The following is a 17,398-nucleotide window of genomic DNA, read 5'->3' as shown; positions in this document are numbered from 1 at the left end:
GGATCTCACTATGTTGCCCAGGCTGGTCTCGAATTTCTGGGCTCAGATGATCCTCCTGCCTTAGCCTCCCAAAGTGCTGAGATTACACATGTGAGCCACTGTACCTGGCCTGGATTCAATTTTTAATGTTCAGGAGAATGGTCTCTATTAGAAGTAGACACTTTTTAGAACCTGTATCCCAGAGAAGGGATCATGAGCCATGAGGTTGCCCTAACAAATTAACATAAACTAGGTGGCTTTTAAAGCAACAGAAATTTATTCTCTGACGGTTCTGTAGGGCAGATGCCCCAAATTAGGGTGTCAGCAGGGCCATGTACCCTCTAGAGGCTTTAGGGGAGAATTCTTCCTCACTGTCCAGCATCTAGTGCTTCCAGGTGTTCCCAGGCTTATGGCAGCATTGCTGCAATCTCTGCCTGTTTTCACGCGGCCTTCTCTCCTCTATGTCTGGGTCTCAAACTTCGCCTCCGTTCTCTTATGAGGACATCTGTCACTGGATTTAGGGCCTGCCCACCCTAAACTTAGGATGATCTCATCTTGAGATCCTAAACTTAATTACAACTGCAAAGATCCTTTTTCCAAACGTGGTCACATTCACAGGTTCTGGGTCGCTCTCTTTTGGGGACCACACCATGCTACACACTACAGGCAGCCAAGGCATGAATCAGCTAAAGCCAGGTGCCAATGCAGCAGAGGTGGAGCCATGCCCACATTTCTACTGGGACTGCTGCTTTCATTAGCGCTCTGGTTACAAAGGTGCAGAGGATTGCAGAATTCAATTCATCCCACTCTCCCTATGATCACTGTAAGTTTCAGTGTGCGACTGGCAGTGGGAAGTTTTCCAGAAACGCATGTCTAGCATTATGCTTGGTAGAATGCCTGACACCCAGTAAGTGCTGTGGGATGCTTGCTAATATCCTTTGCCCATTTTTCTCTTAAAATTCAACTGAGGGCCAGACACTGTTCTAGGTGCTCAGGATGCACCAGTGAACAACGGAGGCTCAAATGCCTATTTTTATGGCCTTTATCTTCTAGTAGGGGGAGACAGACAAACAACAAATGTTAACGACCCTGGGAATTTCATAGAGCATTCCAAGGTAATCACTTCTACAGAAGACTAGAGCAGGGTAAGAGGGTTCCATGCTAAACCGATGGTGGGAGTGAGCTGCACTGAAGAGGCGATCTTTGCAGAAAGACTTGAGAGAGATGAAGGAGGGCATCACGTGGATATATGAGCATCTAAGGAAGAGCAGAGGCCAGTCTAGCTGAAGCTGAGCGTGTGACAAAGAGTTGTTGGTGAGGATGCCAGGAGGTCACAGAGGTGAGGGGTTGGGTGGAGGTCACACGAGGCCTCAGAGGCCATGTAAGGACTTGTACCTTCACTTTGGGTGACGTGAGCAGCTACCTGGCCAGTTTCCAGCAGAAGAGTGACATGATCTGCTTTGGCTGCCATGTTGAGAAGAGTAGAAAGAAGTGAAGGCCACGTCAGGGGGTCCAAGTAGAAGGCCATTGCTGCCATACACAGAAGAGGGCAGGCGGCGCACACCAGTATGGTGGCGGGGGGCTCACTGAGAAGTGCTTGGACTCTGAATGTGTTTTGAAGGCACAGCTCAACAAGCTCTCTTGACAGACTGGACATGGGGTGTGGGAGAGAAAGGTGTCAAGGATGACTCTAAGGTTCCTGGCCAGAGCAACTAAGCTGGTGCTACCACGAACTGAAATGGGGAAGATGGCAGGAGGAACTGAAGTGGGGAAGACTGCAGGAGCAGGAGGTTTTTGGGGGAATATTAGGAGTTCTGTTTGGACATGTTAGCTTCTATTTCCAGTCCCAGCACCATTTACTGAACACTCCACTCACAGGGATGTGTTACGTTGCCACCTTCTTACTACTCCACGTCTCCACATCAACGCAATGCAATTCTAATACCCGTATGTCAAAGGGAGACTGTTTCTGGGCTCTGCTCTGTTCCAAATAACTCTTGCTCTATAGCAGGGCAGGTTCTTCCTTGATATTCTCCTCCAAAATTGTGGCTATTTTTAAAACCTCCCTTTGAAATACGAGTATTAGAATTTAGAATCAGCTTGAATATTAGAACGAGCACGTGCAATTAGATAAGAAAAAGAAAGCAAGTGACAGTCATTTTTGCAGATGGCATGACTGTATCATTAAAAACTGAAAGAGTAAACCTAAAAACTATTAGAAATAAAAAGGCAATTCAGTCAAATAATGGGTATAAAATATATAGAAGTTATTGGGTTACAGACAAACACAAACCACTTGGAGGATGTAAACAGTCCATTTGTAATACAAAGACAAATAACAAGAAATAAAAACTTCAAGCCAAGTGATAAAATATTATACCTCGACTTCTCATTTGGAAAATGAATTATAAAGTATGTCCTCGCTAGGCATGGAAAAGAAGACAGGCAATCAGCTCATTATGGAAGTGTTTTACGCCTTCACAATTTTCATATTCATATCCCTTTTAATTTTTCTTTTCTTTTTTTTTTTTTTTTGAGACAGAGTTTCACTCTTGTTACCCAGGCTGGAGTGCAATGGCGCGATCTCGGCTCACCGCAACCTCCGCCTCCTGGGTTCAGGCAATTCTCCTGCCTCAGCCTCCTGAGTAGCTGGGATTACAGGCATGAGCCACCATGCCCAGCTAATTTTTTGTATTTTTAGTAGAGACGGGGTTTCACCGTGTTGACCAGGATGGTCTCGATCTCTTGACCTCGTGATCCACCCGCCTCGGCCTCCCAAAGTGCTGGGATTACAGGTTTGATCCACCGCGCCCGGCTCCCTTTTAATTTTTCTAACAAAAATGACTTAAATACCACACAGGTCGGCCTGTTAATATTAGTCCTGAATCTCATCCTTTAGTTACCACTATACAAAATTTCAGTACATCCAGTGCAGCCCTGATTAACAGTTACATGGAATGTAGTGGTTCCTGGAATGGTTCCAGTCACCGTATGATGCTGACTGGCAGCCGAAACTCCTACTCAGGTTTGTAATGTGACTATGCTTTCGGCATGAGTAATTTCTTCATGTTAAATAAAAGTACCAGCTCTGCTTATTGATAGCTTTTCAAATGTAAGCATTGGTCTTTCCATGAACTCTGTTGAGTTTTTATGTCATAGCCAGGGTTGATGGCTTTTGCTTTTAAAAGCACACTAATCCCGCCTTCTTTGAGGCTAACAGCTCATTATGGGGCTGTATACAGGTGGATAGTAATTGTATACCTTCTGGCTCACAAAACTGAATAACAATTTAAATTTTAAGTTGTTAACTACATTCTTTTAGGTTTATATTATATACTTTTAAAAGTCCTATGTGATTGGATTTAATCTATTTCTGCATGAATAATGTTCTACATAAGCGGATCTTTAAGAAAACCTAATGTACTTAATTCATACTTTTATTCTTACACTCATCCCTGTGCATTATTATCATTGGCTTATGTTTCTGGCCGCCCCCACCAGCTTGGGAGCTCCTCACGGGCAGAGACCGCCTCTTCTTAATCTCTGCATCCCACTAGTGCCTGACGCATGAGAACATTCAATATTTGGTAGATGAAAACACAAAGTGCCTGCGGAGATGAAGATGTGTGTAGGGTCCTTTACATTCAGAAAATCTACATAGAAAGGAGAAGTTATTTCTTTTCTGAATTCATGCCAATAAATCATAATACAGGCCAATTCCTGTCTCGAAGTAAAAACCCCTACCAGACAATGGGCACTACTCTCCAGCCCAGTTCCATTTTGCCAAGATCTATGAGAATAAGTGGGATAAATATATTCTAATAAGTTCTTCTAGTTATGTACCCTCAAACTTGACCTGCCACACAATTACCATTACTGCCTTTATGAATTCAGAAATGAACTGCTCCAAATTCCTTCAATTTCAAGAATTTCTCCAAGTACAAACGGGTGTCAAGAGATTACAGGACTTGCACAAAAACTGTCCGTATTTTCTCACTGACAATATTTTAAAACCAAGCCATGACAAATATGGAAAAGGTTTATTTTATAGGACAAACACAGTGCTCATCTAGAATATATATATGCATTTTTTTTTTCTTTGAGATGGAGTCTCACTCTGTCACCAGGATGGAGTACAGTGGCATGATCTCGGCTCACTGCAACCTCTGCCTGCTGGGTTCAAGCGATTCTCCTGCCTCACCCTTCCAAGTAGCTGGGACTACAGGCATGCACCACCACACTCAGCTAATTTTTGTATTTTTAGTAGACACGGGGTTTCACCATGTTGGTCAGGATGGTCTTCATCTTTTGACCTTGTGATCTGCCCCCCTTGCCCTCCCAAATTCCTGAGATTACAGGTGTGAGCCGCTACCATGCCCGGACTAAAATATTTTTTAATACAAAAATGAACATATATCCTGTAAAAGCAGTTAGAACTGTGTAAGGATTACCATTTATTCTTTACTTGATAATAAAAAATGCTAGAACTGCTGCTAAATAAATTCCCCCCATGTGCTTCTCAAATCCCAAACTAAACAAGTGAATGTTCTCAAGCCCTGGAATCTGTCCCTTTCCAAAAGAATACACATTTCAACCATTACCAAATTGCAAAAGCCTTTCATGGGAGTAGCACAGACCCTGAAATGAGGATGCTAGCTTGAAATGGGCATTTCTCCAGTGAGGAGGCAGGGCACAGACTGGTATGCTGCCAACTGCCTGAGAGGAATGAACCATCTGAGAGAGAGGCCACAGCTATGGGACCCTGCTGTGGCCAGCCTATTTCTGGCATTAAATCTGGTGCTTATGCAAGACTGGACTGTCAGAACAGGTAGTCGACCACCCAAACTGCATGAAAATGTACAAACCTTTACAAAGAACCATCACAAATACTGAATATCGATAATGCTTAGAACAAATCAATAAACTGATGTACTGCTGAGCCTTTACAAACAGATTGCTTTTCCTTCTGATTTTGGATGGAGTGGAGGTGGGAGAATGGAAAGCCCAAATGTGTCTTTAACAAAATGGAGTCTTTCACTTCAAAACCCACTGTTTCCATTTTTGCTTGATAAATGGCCAACTGAATTTCCTCCTATTGACAGGGTAATTATCTTTATTTTTTAAGTAAATACCCTCAGTGAAAAGCAATCTGATGTTAGCTGACCTAGTGCATACACCTGAATGACAGAGTAGCAAACATTTTCTTAACAGGATCATCTAAGTCCAGTCAATGTAAAGAATTTTCTAACAATGTCTATATAATGAACAACTACTTCAAGTGATAAAAGGAAATCTCTGGCTATGAAAACTCAGAAATTTTCTAGAGCTTTAAATCAGCTAGCATTATAGTTAACAATTGTATCACATTGGCAGAAGAATGGCAGTTTCACATCAAAACACACAGTTTAGTAATTTTAAAAAATTTAAATGAAAGTTGAGCTTAACAATAAGTGTTTTTATAGTCTGATATTTTTCCTCATATTGTTTAAAAAAAAAAAACAAAAAACAAGTAACACAATCTAAGCCCAGCAGTTGACATTGCTATCTTTGAAGAGTGCAATTGCACTTACTTGTTGCTTGATCCTGGGGTTCCATCTAATGTAATAATTCACCCAGAGTTCCAAGTGACGCATACTGGCAACTGGATATAAAATTCGATTGATTTCTTTAGTATAGAAGGGGTTTTTGAATTTTTCTTTATTACTGTTTATCAGTGACCACAAAGAAACAGTTCTTTCTGTAACTTTCTACAGAGAGAGAGAAAGTAGAAAGCCTAAGCCAAAACGCACATAAATCCACAAATCATTTTGCAGCCTATAGCAATACAGTTCAGCATGAAATTGAAGCATACATTTACATTATCCTCATAATAGCTCAAAAAGCCTCAGGGGCCAGTGAGTGCTTGGCAGCCACTTATCGATATTTGCATAGGTAATGGCCTAGCTTGAAAGCCACAGTTCCTGCCAGAAGACAGGGACGCAGGATGCTGTACCATTAAATGCAATTCACTGACCTAAGTAGAGTATTTCCAGCTAGGTAAAACATTTATGAACAGATGGGTGGTATACTCTTTTTAATTCAGTGAAAAGAAAAATTATCATACTATCCCAATTACTTTAAAAACTTTTCTATTTGTTAGAACTATGAAATCTTAACCTGTGTCTACTTGACAGTAGGCATCTGGACAGTTATTTTAATCAACCATCCAGATGTTTAATCTACATGTCAACATCCATATATTTGAAAACATCTGGATAACTGACTGCGTGAAGTCTTCACTGTTTAGCCTAGTGTCTGTCATCTCATAAAGATATTCACATTTTCATTGTTTTTTATTGCAGGCTTTTGCAAAATTTTGACCATAAACTAGAGAGGAAACAAAAACAAAAACCAAAGCTAGGGAAATAAAAATACAGGAATTAAAATTACCAAAGGTAGAATCTGAAACTTTTCCTAGTAATGACTTTAATAAGAAAAGAGCAATAAAGTAAAACTGGAAGCCAATAAGAACATCCCAAAATAAGTGACTAAAGACACTTCTTCAACATATGGATGGATTTGATTTCATGAATAATAACAGCATAATTTTGCCTTTCTTTGAATCCACCTAAACCTCAGTTGCACGTTTTTCATGCCAAAATCTATACCACATTGTGTTTATGTGAATGTTACTTTGCTTTTATTTTTATATATGCACATACTTTAAAAAGTCAAACAGTTTGACAAGGTTATGAGAAAAAGAGCTCTCTCTCACCTTTTTTCCCAGAAATAACTTTCCCCCCCAGATATTACTGAGGTACAGCTGACAAATAAAAATTGTATATGTTTAAGGTATACAATGTGATGTTCTGATATATGCTTACATTATGAAATAATCACTGCAATCAAGCGAATTAACATCTGTCACTTCATATAGATACCAATTTTTTTGTAGTGAGAACCCTTGAGATCCACTATTTTAGCAAATTTCAAAAACACATTATTATTAACTATAATCACCATACTGCACATTAGGTCTTCAGTACTTATAACTGAAGGTTTGTATCTTTCGAACACTATGTCCCCCTTTCCCTTACCCCTTTCCCCAGTCCCTGGTAACTACCTTTCTACTCTCTGTTACTATAGGTTCAAGTTTTCTTAGATTCCACACATAAGGGAGATCATGTGGTACTTTTCTTTCTGTGCCTGGTTTATTTCGCTTAGCAAAATGTCCTCCAGATTTACTTATGCTGTTGTAAATGATAGGATTTCCTTTTTTATGGCTGAGTAGTAGTCCACTGTATATAGGTAGTATGTTTTCTTCATCTATTCAACTGTTGATGGACACAGGTTGAGTCCATATCTTGCCTACTGTGAATAGTGCTGTAATATACATGAGATTGCAGATACCTCTTTGACATAATGATTTCATTTCCTTTAGATATGTTCCCAGTAGTGGGAGTGCTGGATCATATGGTAGCTATATTTTCACTTTTGGGAAAACCTCTGTCATGGTTTGAATATTTGTATTCTCCAAACCTCATGCTGAAATCTGATCCCTAGGTGGGTGCAGTGGCTTACACCTGTAATCCCAGCACTTTGGGAGGCTGAGGTGGGTGGATCACTTGAGGTCAGGTGTTCCAGACCAGCCTGGGTAACATGGCAAAACCCCATCTCTACTAAAAATACAGAAATTAGCCGGCTTTGATGGCATGCGCCTGTGGTCCCAGCTACTCGGGAGGCTGAGGTGGGAGAATCTTGCTTGAGCCTGGGAGGCGGAGGTTGCAGTGAGCCAAGATTGTGTCACTGTACTCCGAGCCTGGGTGACCAAGTGAAACCCTGTCTCAAAAAAAAGAAAAAGAAAAAGAAACCTGATTCCCAATTTTGGAGGTGGGGCCTAGTGGGAGGTATTTGGGTCATGAGGACAAGTTCTCACGAACAGACTGACATTCTCTCTTAGGGGTTTGTTCTCACTCTGTTAGTTCCCGAGAGAGCTGGTTGTTAGAAAGAGCCAGGCACCCTCTCCCCTCTTGCTTCCTCTCTCACCGTATGAGCTCTACATACTGGCTCTCCTTCACCTTCTATCGTGAGTGGAAGCAGCCTGAGGCCCTCGCCAGAAACTAAGTAGATGGCACCATGCTTCTTGTACAGCCTGCAGAACTGTGAGCCAATCAAACCTCTTTTCTTTATAAGTTACCCAGCCTCAGGTATTCCTTTATAGAACACAAAATGCATACCTTTATGTAATTCCTACTCTTTGAGGTCAAAGACAGTGTCTTACAAGCTATCATATTCTTTATATTTCATGGCAGACTGCATACATTTTGGCAAGCCTAACGTACAAAAAAAAAAAAAAAAAAGCATTTTTACTCACCTGTCTTTCTCGAGCAGATTCACAGTTGAATAAGAAAGTACCAAATCGGCAACTATACAGATGATCCAAAATTATAATCAAAAATTGTTCATTGAATTCAAAAGCTGTAGGGAACTAAACAAAAACAAGCAAAGAAAGCATGAAACACTGGGACTGAAACTTGACAAAATTAAAAAGATACACCATAGAAGTAAACAAAGGCTGCCACATTGTAGGTTCTAGGAAGGACAGCAGAGGCTGTCATTTACATGCACACTAGAGTTATTTTTTTGGTACTTTACATAGGACCGAACAGTTTAAGTAAGTGTTAAATAAAGCAATAAAGAAGAAAAGGAGATAAACAGGCTGATTTTCTGGGTTCTACTGCATGTACAGTGTAGTTTAGGTATTAAGGTATTTAAGGTATTATGAGTTAGCAGACACGGCTATATATAAGTGTCAGTGTAGAATGTATGACAGGACAACTTGGTATTGTCAATTCCATTGATCTTCCGTTAGTAGAGATAACAGAGTTAAATATTTAAGTTTTAAAACTTTATTAGGGAAAATTCCAGATATATCAATAGTAGCAGGAATAAAAAGGTGAACACTCATGTAGCCGGATTCTGCAATTATTCACACATGACCAGTCTTGCTTCATCTCCATCTCTACCCGTATTATTTTGGGGTCAAATCCCAACCATTATATTAAAATGTTTAATTTAAACATTAAGTTGAATGTATTTTCATCCCACATGTTCCTTACCTGTTTTGACATCTGCCATACACAATCAATAAACTGGAGAAAAATAGGAGAACGGTCAGCATCCGTATGGTTTTTATCACCATGACCTATTCTCTGAAATAAATTGATGAAGAGAATTTGTTTTAATTAATGAGTACAAAACTGAGAAAAGCATATAACACACAAAATGTGATAATACAATCAGCAATCTGCCTTCTAAATGCCAAGTTTCTCAGACAGGAAATAATATATACTTCCATGGCAATATAGGTAATGTAAGGTTTCAAAATAATGTAAATAAGTATATAAACGTCTGTAAAATACCAATAAAAACTGGCAAAGAATCATCATCCTGGGTGATTGTTACAACTGTTTCATATAGTTGGAATTTTGTATAAGTCCTGAACAGCTGTAGATAGAATAGACATGATTATCCTACTTAGTACATTAGCAATATGCTCAAGCTAGTTCCTTCAGTTGCAAAGAGAACAATCCTAAAGTTTCCAGACTTAATGTCCAAAAGGTATGATTATTAGAATGAAACACTCTTTCTCTCCTAAAAACAAGACAAAACCAAAAAATCTCACAATGATTCATTTACTAAACAATGATTCTTTCTATGGCCGGGCGCGGTGGCTCATGCCTGTAATCCCAGCACTTTGGGAGGGCAACGCCGGCAGATCACCTGAGGTCAGGAGTTTGAGACCAGCCTGGCTAACATGGTGAAACCCCATTTCTACCGAAAACACAAAAAATTAGCCAGACGTAATGGCACGTGCCTGTGATCCTAGCTACTCGGGAGGCTAAGGCAGGAGAATCACTTGAACCTGAAAGGCGGAGGTTGCAGTGAGCGAAGATCATGCCATTGCACTCCAGCTTGGGCAACAAGAGCAAAACTCTGTCTCAAAAAAAAAACAAAAAAAAACAAAAACGATTCTACTTGAAAATGTTATTCACACTATGAAACTTGGATGAAGGCTAAAATGATACATAAAGGAGTGTTTCTGAAAGGGTAGTCTACACATCCCCCTCATGAGAATCACTGAGGAGCTGGGTGAAAATGTGTATTCAAAGGGCATCTGGAAATAAGACCTAGGAATATGAATTTTTTTTTTCTTTAAAAACAGAGTCTTGTTCTGTCACCCAGGCTAGAGTGCAGCGGCATGATCTCAGTTCACTGTAACCTTTGCCTCCTGGGTTCAAGCGATTTTCCTGCCTCAGCCTCCTAAGTAGCTGGGACTACAGGTGCATGCCACCACGCCCGGCTTTTTTTTTTTTTTTTTTTTTTTTTTTTGTATTTTAGTAGAAACCAAGTTTCACTCTGTTAGCCAGGATAGTTTCGATCTCCTGACCTCGTGATCTGCCCGCCTCGGCCTCTTAAAGTACTGAGATTACAAGCGTAAGTCACTGCACCTGGCCTAATTTTAATAGGTTATTTTGATGATTTCATTAAAAAATTTCTTGGGGAAGTTATTTTCAAAAATTTATTTTTATTTTTAATTGAGAAATTTATATATACTGTGTATACTATGTTTTGATGTATATATATATATACATTGTAGAATGACTGAGTATACCAAAAATGAGGATACACATTACCTCACAGTTATCATTTTTGTGGTGAGAACACTTTACATCCATTCTCTTAACATTGTTCAAGAATATATTAACTGTAGTCACCATGTTATACAATAGCCCTTTTGAACTTACGCATCTCTTGATGATTTACAAAATGCCTATCAAAAAATAAAAAGCCTCAACTGAAAGTCTATAAAATATATTGGACTCTAACAGCTATATTATTTGAGAAAGAATTGTCTATCTTCCTTCTCTAATGACATTTTAATTTAAATATTTCTATGAAGATTGTTTGTATTACTTTCAAGTGAAAATGCAAACAGTGCAGATGGATAAACATGTCTCTTAAAAAGACTTTCACTACTCAAGGCATCATGCATTTTCAGACTCATAAATTTTTTATTACACTCCTCAGATTTTCATTTTAAAATTGAATATGTAGTTTAACAACTAGTTTTAAAATCCTGAATGGTAAAAATGATCTATTTTTAGAAATTAGCTTTGTTTACTTACAGATGCAAATTTATGCCCAAAACTTATCCATTCTTTTTGTACCAATATTTCGAACCCTTCAATGCTCCTATAGAAGCTATCCAACATTAGCATGGCCAAGGACGTCAGCTGAGCAGTCCTGTCCCATCCATCACTGCAATGCACAAGCACTGAGCTCTTCCCTGAAGAAACTTTGTCTGCCACTTGAATGGCTCCTGTCAAAACGAGCTGGCAAAGAAAAATATGTGAGTCAGTAAGGAGCTATAAGATACTGTTTAAATTTGATAGTTTTTAAACCTAGAAAAAGCTGTGCTTTAAAATATCAATTAATTCCAGAACAAAGATTTATCAAAATGCAACACTAAGTGCTGCAGGATCTGTTGATCTTCCTCTACAGACACTGCATTTGAATGTGCCCAGGTATTAAAAAACAAACCCAAACAAACCAAAACTCAAACTGCATCCCAAACTTATTCTCATGGATGTGACTGTGATTGTGATAGTGTGCTAGGCCTGTCATAAAGTACTACAAACTGTGAGGCTTAAACAACAAAAATGCATTGTCTCACAGTTCCGGAGGTTAGAAGTTTGAGATCAAGGTGTTGGCAGCGCCATGCTAACCACTAAAGATCTTTTCCAGGTCGCTCTTCTAGCTTCAGGTTGTTTCTTGGCTTGTGGCAGCGTAACTCCAATTTTCACATGGCAGTCTCCCTATGTGTGTGTGTCTGTGTCCAAATTTCTTCTTTTTAGAATGACCCTAGTCATAATGAAGTAAGGGCTCACACTACTCCAGTATAGTTTCATTTCAACTAAACATGTCTATAAAGACCTTATTTTCAAATAGCGTCACACTGAGGTATTGGGGGTCAGGACTTCAACATATAAATTTTTGAGGGACAAAAACTCAACCCGTAACAATGATCAGATTAAAAAAAAATCACTGACCCAACAGGTTGCATCTAGACTATAAAAGTCTGATACAGTGAAATTCACCTTTTGACCTTTAAATTGGCAATGTATCAACTCTTACTTGGTTCATAAACAGTAGGTACTTAAAGTGAAAGTATTCTCGTAAAACTTTGAGACTTAGAAGTATCAATAAATGTATGTATACAATGAGTTACTGCTATGATGTCATGTTTTGATGATTCATGCATTCAGAGAGATACTTTATAAACCATGCAATATACCCATCATGAATGTGAGTGCGATAAGATTTAGCAAATTTATACAGTTGTGCAATCATCACCATAATGTAGTTGGAGAACACCTGCATCACCCAAAAAGTTTACTTGTGCCATCTAAGGTCAATCCCTCTTCCACACTGACCCCCAGGCAATCATTGATTTGCTTCCTGTCTCTGTAGTTTGCCTCTAATAGAAATTTTACATAAATAGAAACATGCAATATGTGGCCTTTTGTGACTGGCTTCTTTCACTTAGCATCATGTTTTCCAGATTCATCTGTGTTGTAGCATGAATTAGTACCTCATTACTTCTCATGGCCACATAACCTTCCATTGTATATAGACGGACCACATATTATTTATCCATTCAACTGATGAACATTTTATTGTTTCTAGCATTTGATTACTATGAATAGTGCTGGCGTGAACTGTTGCATACACATTTTTGAAGGGACACTGTGTTTTTATTTTTCTTGGGTAAAATATCTTGGAGTGAAATGGTTGGATCATATGGTGAATGTATGTTTAATTTTTTAAAGAAACTGCCAAACTATTTTCAAAAGTGATTGTACCATTTCATATTCCCACAAACAATGTATGAGAGCTCCATGTTGTCACATATGTACAGCAATTTGTATATATTATGTAATTTTGGGTTGGTTTTTAAAAGACTTGTTCCATAGAGCTTCCAAAATTCTAACAGCCATGCAACAGAAATGTATTACGGTCATTTTACCTAATTCCAGGAAATGGAAATGGAAATAGAAATTCATTTATTTTAACTAATTCATGGAAAAAATCAGACCAAGTGAAAGATCTGATGTATGAGGGGTGAAAAATTACCTACTGGGTATAATGCTCACTATTCGGGTGATGGGTAAACTAGAAACCCAAACTTCACTATGCAATATGTCCATGTGACAAACCTGTACATTTACTTCTTAAATCTACAAAAATAAAAATAAAGAAATGTAACTTCATTAAGCTTTACATATACAACATAACTAAAGATAAGTGGATAAAGTAGTGCCAAGAAGGAAAGGTTAATGGACCTAAGAATGTCTGGCACATCAATTAGTTGTACAAAATCCATTACTCTGAAAATAACTAGAGCAGTTTATTTCTTCAAGCATTTTAAGTATTCTCCTTGAAATCCTGTTTACAATTTTCATTTGAAGTACTTCTGAAGAAAGGGCTGTTGAGAAGCAATGGTAATATACTAGATCACTTGAGTCCAATTTAATGAAGTTGGGGTCCTAATGCATTTTTACAGAGGGCAACTCTCACTCGAGATACTTCCCTCACTTATAATTAAAAAAAAGGAGTCAATCTCAGCCAATTATTTTGAAAAATAGTAGCTGTGTTCCAATGAAGTATTAATTCCCACGATCACTTCTGACAGAAACAGTTACAACTATCTAATGAAACTAAACTAGAGTTTTAAAAACACATGGTCAAAAACTCTTAAGTAATCTGATGGACTTGTGACTGATGGGAAGAAATGACAGCCATCAAGCAGCATACATCACGATGTTAAGAGCACTGGCTCTATGGCCGAAAACCTGGGCCTAAAACCTCATTCCACTTTTGATATCTCATGCTTTGGGCCAACTGAGTAACCATGGTTTCTTTCTCTCTACTGTGAAGAAATGAGTGATATCCCCAGTAGCTTGTCTTGGACTAAAGGATACTTCCCATAAAGTGCTGACATTGAGCATAGGCTCAGTGAGGGCTAGCTGCCATCCAAGATGCCCAAAATAATATGACGCTTTAAAAGATGAAGGACCATAGGGGAAGAGAATTGTATTGAAAAGGACAAAGAGGAACTACAACCTCCAGATATCACAGAGTCCGCCTTCTACCCTGCCAGGGCTGTCGGTGAACTGTAATGAGGATTTGAGAGGCATGCTAAGGATGGTAATTTTCTCATTGCAAAAGGCTTGTCCTGGTTTCATGCATTGAGTAGTGACACCATTTCACCAGATTACAGGTTAGTAATGGCCATGCCACCTGTCAGCAGACCCAGGGCTATAAGACAGTGTAGGAGGCTGAATAATGGTCACCAAAGATGTCCAGGTCATAATCCCTGGAACCTGTGAATACTATCTCACATGGTAATAGGGACTTTGTGGATGTGATCAAGTTAGTGATTTTGAGATGACAGATTATTCCAGATTATCCACGGGGGCCTAAATTACATCACACAAATCCTGATATGAGAGAGGCAGAGGGAGATTTTACACAGGCAGAAGAGGGGAAGGCAATGTGACCACAGAGGCAGAGGATGGAATGATGTGGCCACAAGAAGCTGAAAGAGGCAAGAAATGGATTTTCCCCTAGGGCTTACAGAGGGAATGTAGCCGAAATATTCCATCCAGTATTCAAGGTCCAACTCAAGGCTATCCACAACTCTGCTCCACTGTCTGAATTGCTATGATGTGACTGATGCCTGAGAAGCCATGAGTCAGATATCGCTACAAGTGTCCACCTTGATTCCCCAGTCTCCTGGTACCTCCTTTGGTTTCCGCAGAGGACAGTGACAGTTTCTTTCATATCCCCTTTGCTATAGACAAAACTATAAAACCTCAGAGAGATCTCTTAAAACATTTTCCACATTCCTTAAGTGGGAACTTCATCTTTTGTAGATGGCCTTCCCTCCTAACTTCCTCAGACATCTGAACCATTCAATAAGACCTACTTTCACCCAGTCTCTCTTCCTTCTATCTAGCTCCGAGTAGCAGCTGAGCCACCTTGCCAATAACTCCTGTACCTATGCTCTCTCTTTAAAAAAATATTTTTATCTTATTTGTGAAAGTAATATATATTCCCTGAAAAAAAAATGCAGAAAACATAGGCCTAATGACTCAGAAATAATTATTCACATATTGATGGATACCTTTCTAAACTCTGTATACGTATAACTTTTTTTGTACATTTAGGTTGTTTCCAATGCTTTTCCACTTTTTTTAAGAGATGGGGTCTTGTTCTGTCACGCAGCTGGAATGCAGTATCACAATCATATTAATAGGTCACTGCAGCCTGAAAATTTCTGGGCTCAAACAATCCTCCTGCTTCTGCCTCCTGAGTAGCTGGGACTACAGTTGTGCACCACTACAACTGACTATTTTTTGTCTGTTTGTTTTTTAGTTTTGTAAGAGGCAGCTTTCGCTACATTGCCCAGGCTGGTCTCAAACTCCTGGGCTCAAGTGATCCTCCTGCTTTGACTTCCCAAAGCCCTGGGGCTACAGGCATGAGCCACCATGCTGGTTCTGTTTTTCCACTATCATAAGCATTCTAGTATATTCATCTTTTCAGACCTGTGTGATTATTTCCCTTAAAAAATTCCTGAAGTATTTTCTCTTTGTCTACACAACAGGCTGAAGCTTCCCATGACTTGAAAAGCCCTTCTCATAGTCATATGGTCCTCAACACTTCCCCCTTCCTTAACTCCCTCTCTCTTGAAAAGAAAAGTCTATATTCACTACCTCTATTTTCTCATTCACGCCCACCACATCACTAGACACCCCCAAGGTCATCAAGGACCTTGCTAAGAAACGTCCTTCAGGTATCACTGACACTTTCTTAAGATCCTTTCTTTACCTTCCAATATTCTCCTTTGATGGATTTCTCTCTTATGCCTGGTTCACTGAGCTCCACTTCTCACCTCCTGCCCTGCATACAAAGAGGCCCAAAGCTCCACTCAAAGTCCTCTGATCTTTTCCCCACACAACCTCTCTCAGAATCCACATTAAAGGGCTTTGTTTGTGCTTGTTGCCCAACAGCTGACTGCCAAACAGACATCTCAGTCCTAAGTCTCTATTTTGGGTTCTACTTTGCAGAGAACCTGCCTGTTAGACACAACCAGGTGGATGGCCCACCACTATTCCAAATGCATGGTGTTTCTCTTGCCCAAGGTCCCAATCAGGATTACCCTTCATCTGCAAATGGTGGCATGCTGTTCTCAGCTAGCCAGACTCACCTTCTTGGTGTCATTCTACATTTCTTTAGACCTGGCACCTAGCTAATCATCAAGTACCACAGGCCCTCCCTTGGAAACATGTCTATTGCTCTCATAGTCCCCTCACTGCCACACTGGTAGCATTCAAACTAGGCCATTACTACTCCCATCTTTGCACTCTTAAAATAGTTCTGTTTTCTCTTCCTTTCCTCTCCTATCTATTCTATAAGCAGCTGACAGAACATTTTCCTAAAATACCCTGCTATTACAAAACCTCTGGGGGCTCCCAACAGCCTAACCTGACAGTCAAGCCCCTGTTCATCTGGGTTCTGCAGGTTTGTAGATTAACCTGCAACTACGGAAATCCTTACTCTTCCTAATTCCATCCCACTTACACTTCTTTCTCTAGAATGGATTCCCCCATCCTTCCACTTTCTTCAAGGACCAGATTCAAATCCCACCAAATCGCAAAGGGAATGTTCCTTCTACTGAGTTTGCCATACATTATGTCTCTTTTTACATATACCTATCATCTCTTCAATCATATATGAACCTCCTTAAATATACCATTTTCCCATTCACAAGGTCTAACATAAAAAACAAAATAAAATTTTTTATTTTACAATAGTTTTACATTTACAGAAAAATTGTAAAAGTAATATAGAAGTTCCCACATACCCAATCCAGTTTTTCTTCTTATTGGACATCTTACGCTGATCACAACTATGGCATGTCATGTTGTATGGTACATTTGTCATAACTAATGAACCAATATTTATACATTATTAACTTATTATTAATAAAGTTCATACTTTATTTGGATTTCCTTCATTTTTACCTAATGTCCTTTTTCTGTTTAAGGATCCCATCCAGGTATCACATTATATTTAGTTGCCACAATCAGTTTTTTTTTCTGCAATTCATTGGTCAGGATGACAATTCATAAAAAAATGAAAGGCAAAATAAAAATAAGATTTCCATCAAGTTGGAAAACAAAATTTGACTGAATAATATATCTTAATAACTCACCTATAAATTAAAGCTGGTTTTTTGTTTACAGAACTAATTGGTTTCTAAAAGTGTTAGTTCCCTCAGATCACTTCAAGTACTTTTTAAAAAGTGGAGAAT

General features: G+C 39.1%; 1 protein-coding gene across 1 annotated transcript in view; it reads right to left on the bottom strand.

Annotated features, from left to right (window-relative positions):
- MTM1 (myotubularin 1) overlaps positions 1–17,398 on the bottom strand; it is a 119,831-nt gene that overhangs the window by 4,676 nt on the left and 97,757 nt on the right. The window contains exons 11-14 of the mRNA XM_017500908.2: positions 11,148–11,354; positions 9,078–9,170; positions 8,333–8,446; positions 5,550–5,726 (exon numbers count right to left, since the gene is read on the bottom strand). Of these exons, the coding sequence (XP_017356397.1) occupies positions 5,550–5,726; positions 8,333–8,446; positions 9,078–9,170; positions 11,148–11,354 (591 nt within the window). The remainder of the gene's footprint in view (positions 1–5,549; positions 5,727–8,332; positions 8,447–9,077; positions 9,171–11,147; positions 11,355–17,398) is intronic.

The sequence above is a fragment of the Cebus imitator genome, unplaced genomic scaffold (assembly GCF_001604975.1).
Source record: "Cebus imitator isolate Cc_AM_T3 unplaced genomic scaffold, Cebus_imitator-1.0 Scaffold273, whole genome shotgun sequence".
NCBI lineage: Eukaryota > Metazoa > Chordata > Mammalia > Primates > Cebidae > Cebus > Cebus imitator.
This window is presented reverse-complemented; position numbering and strand designations above follow the sequence as displayed.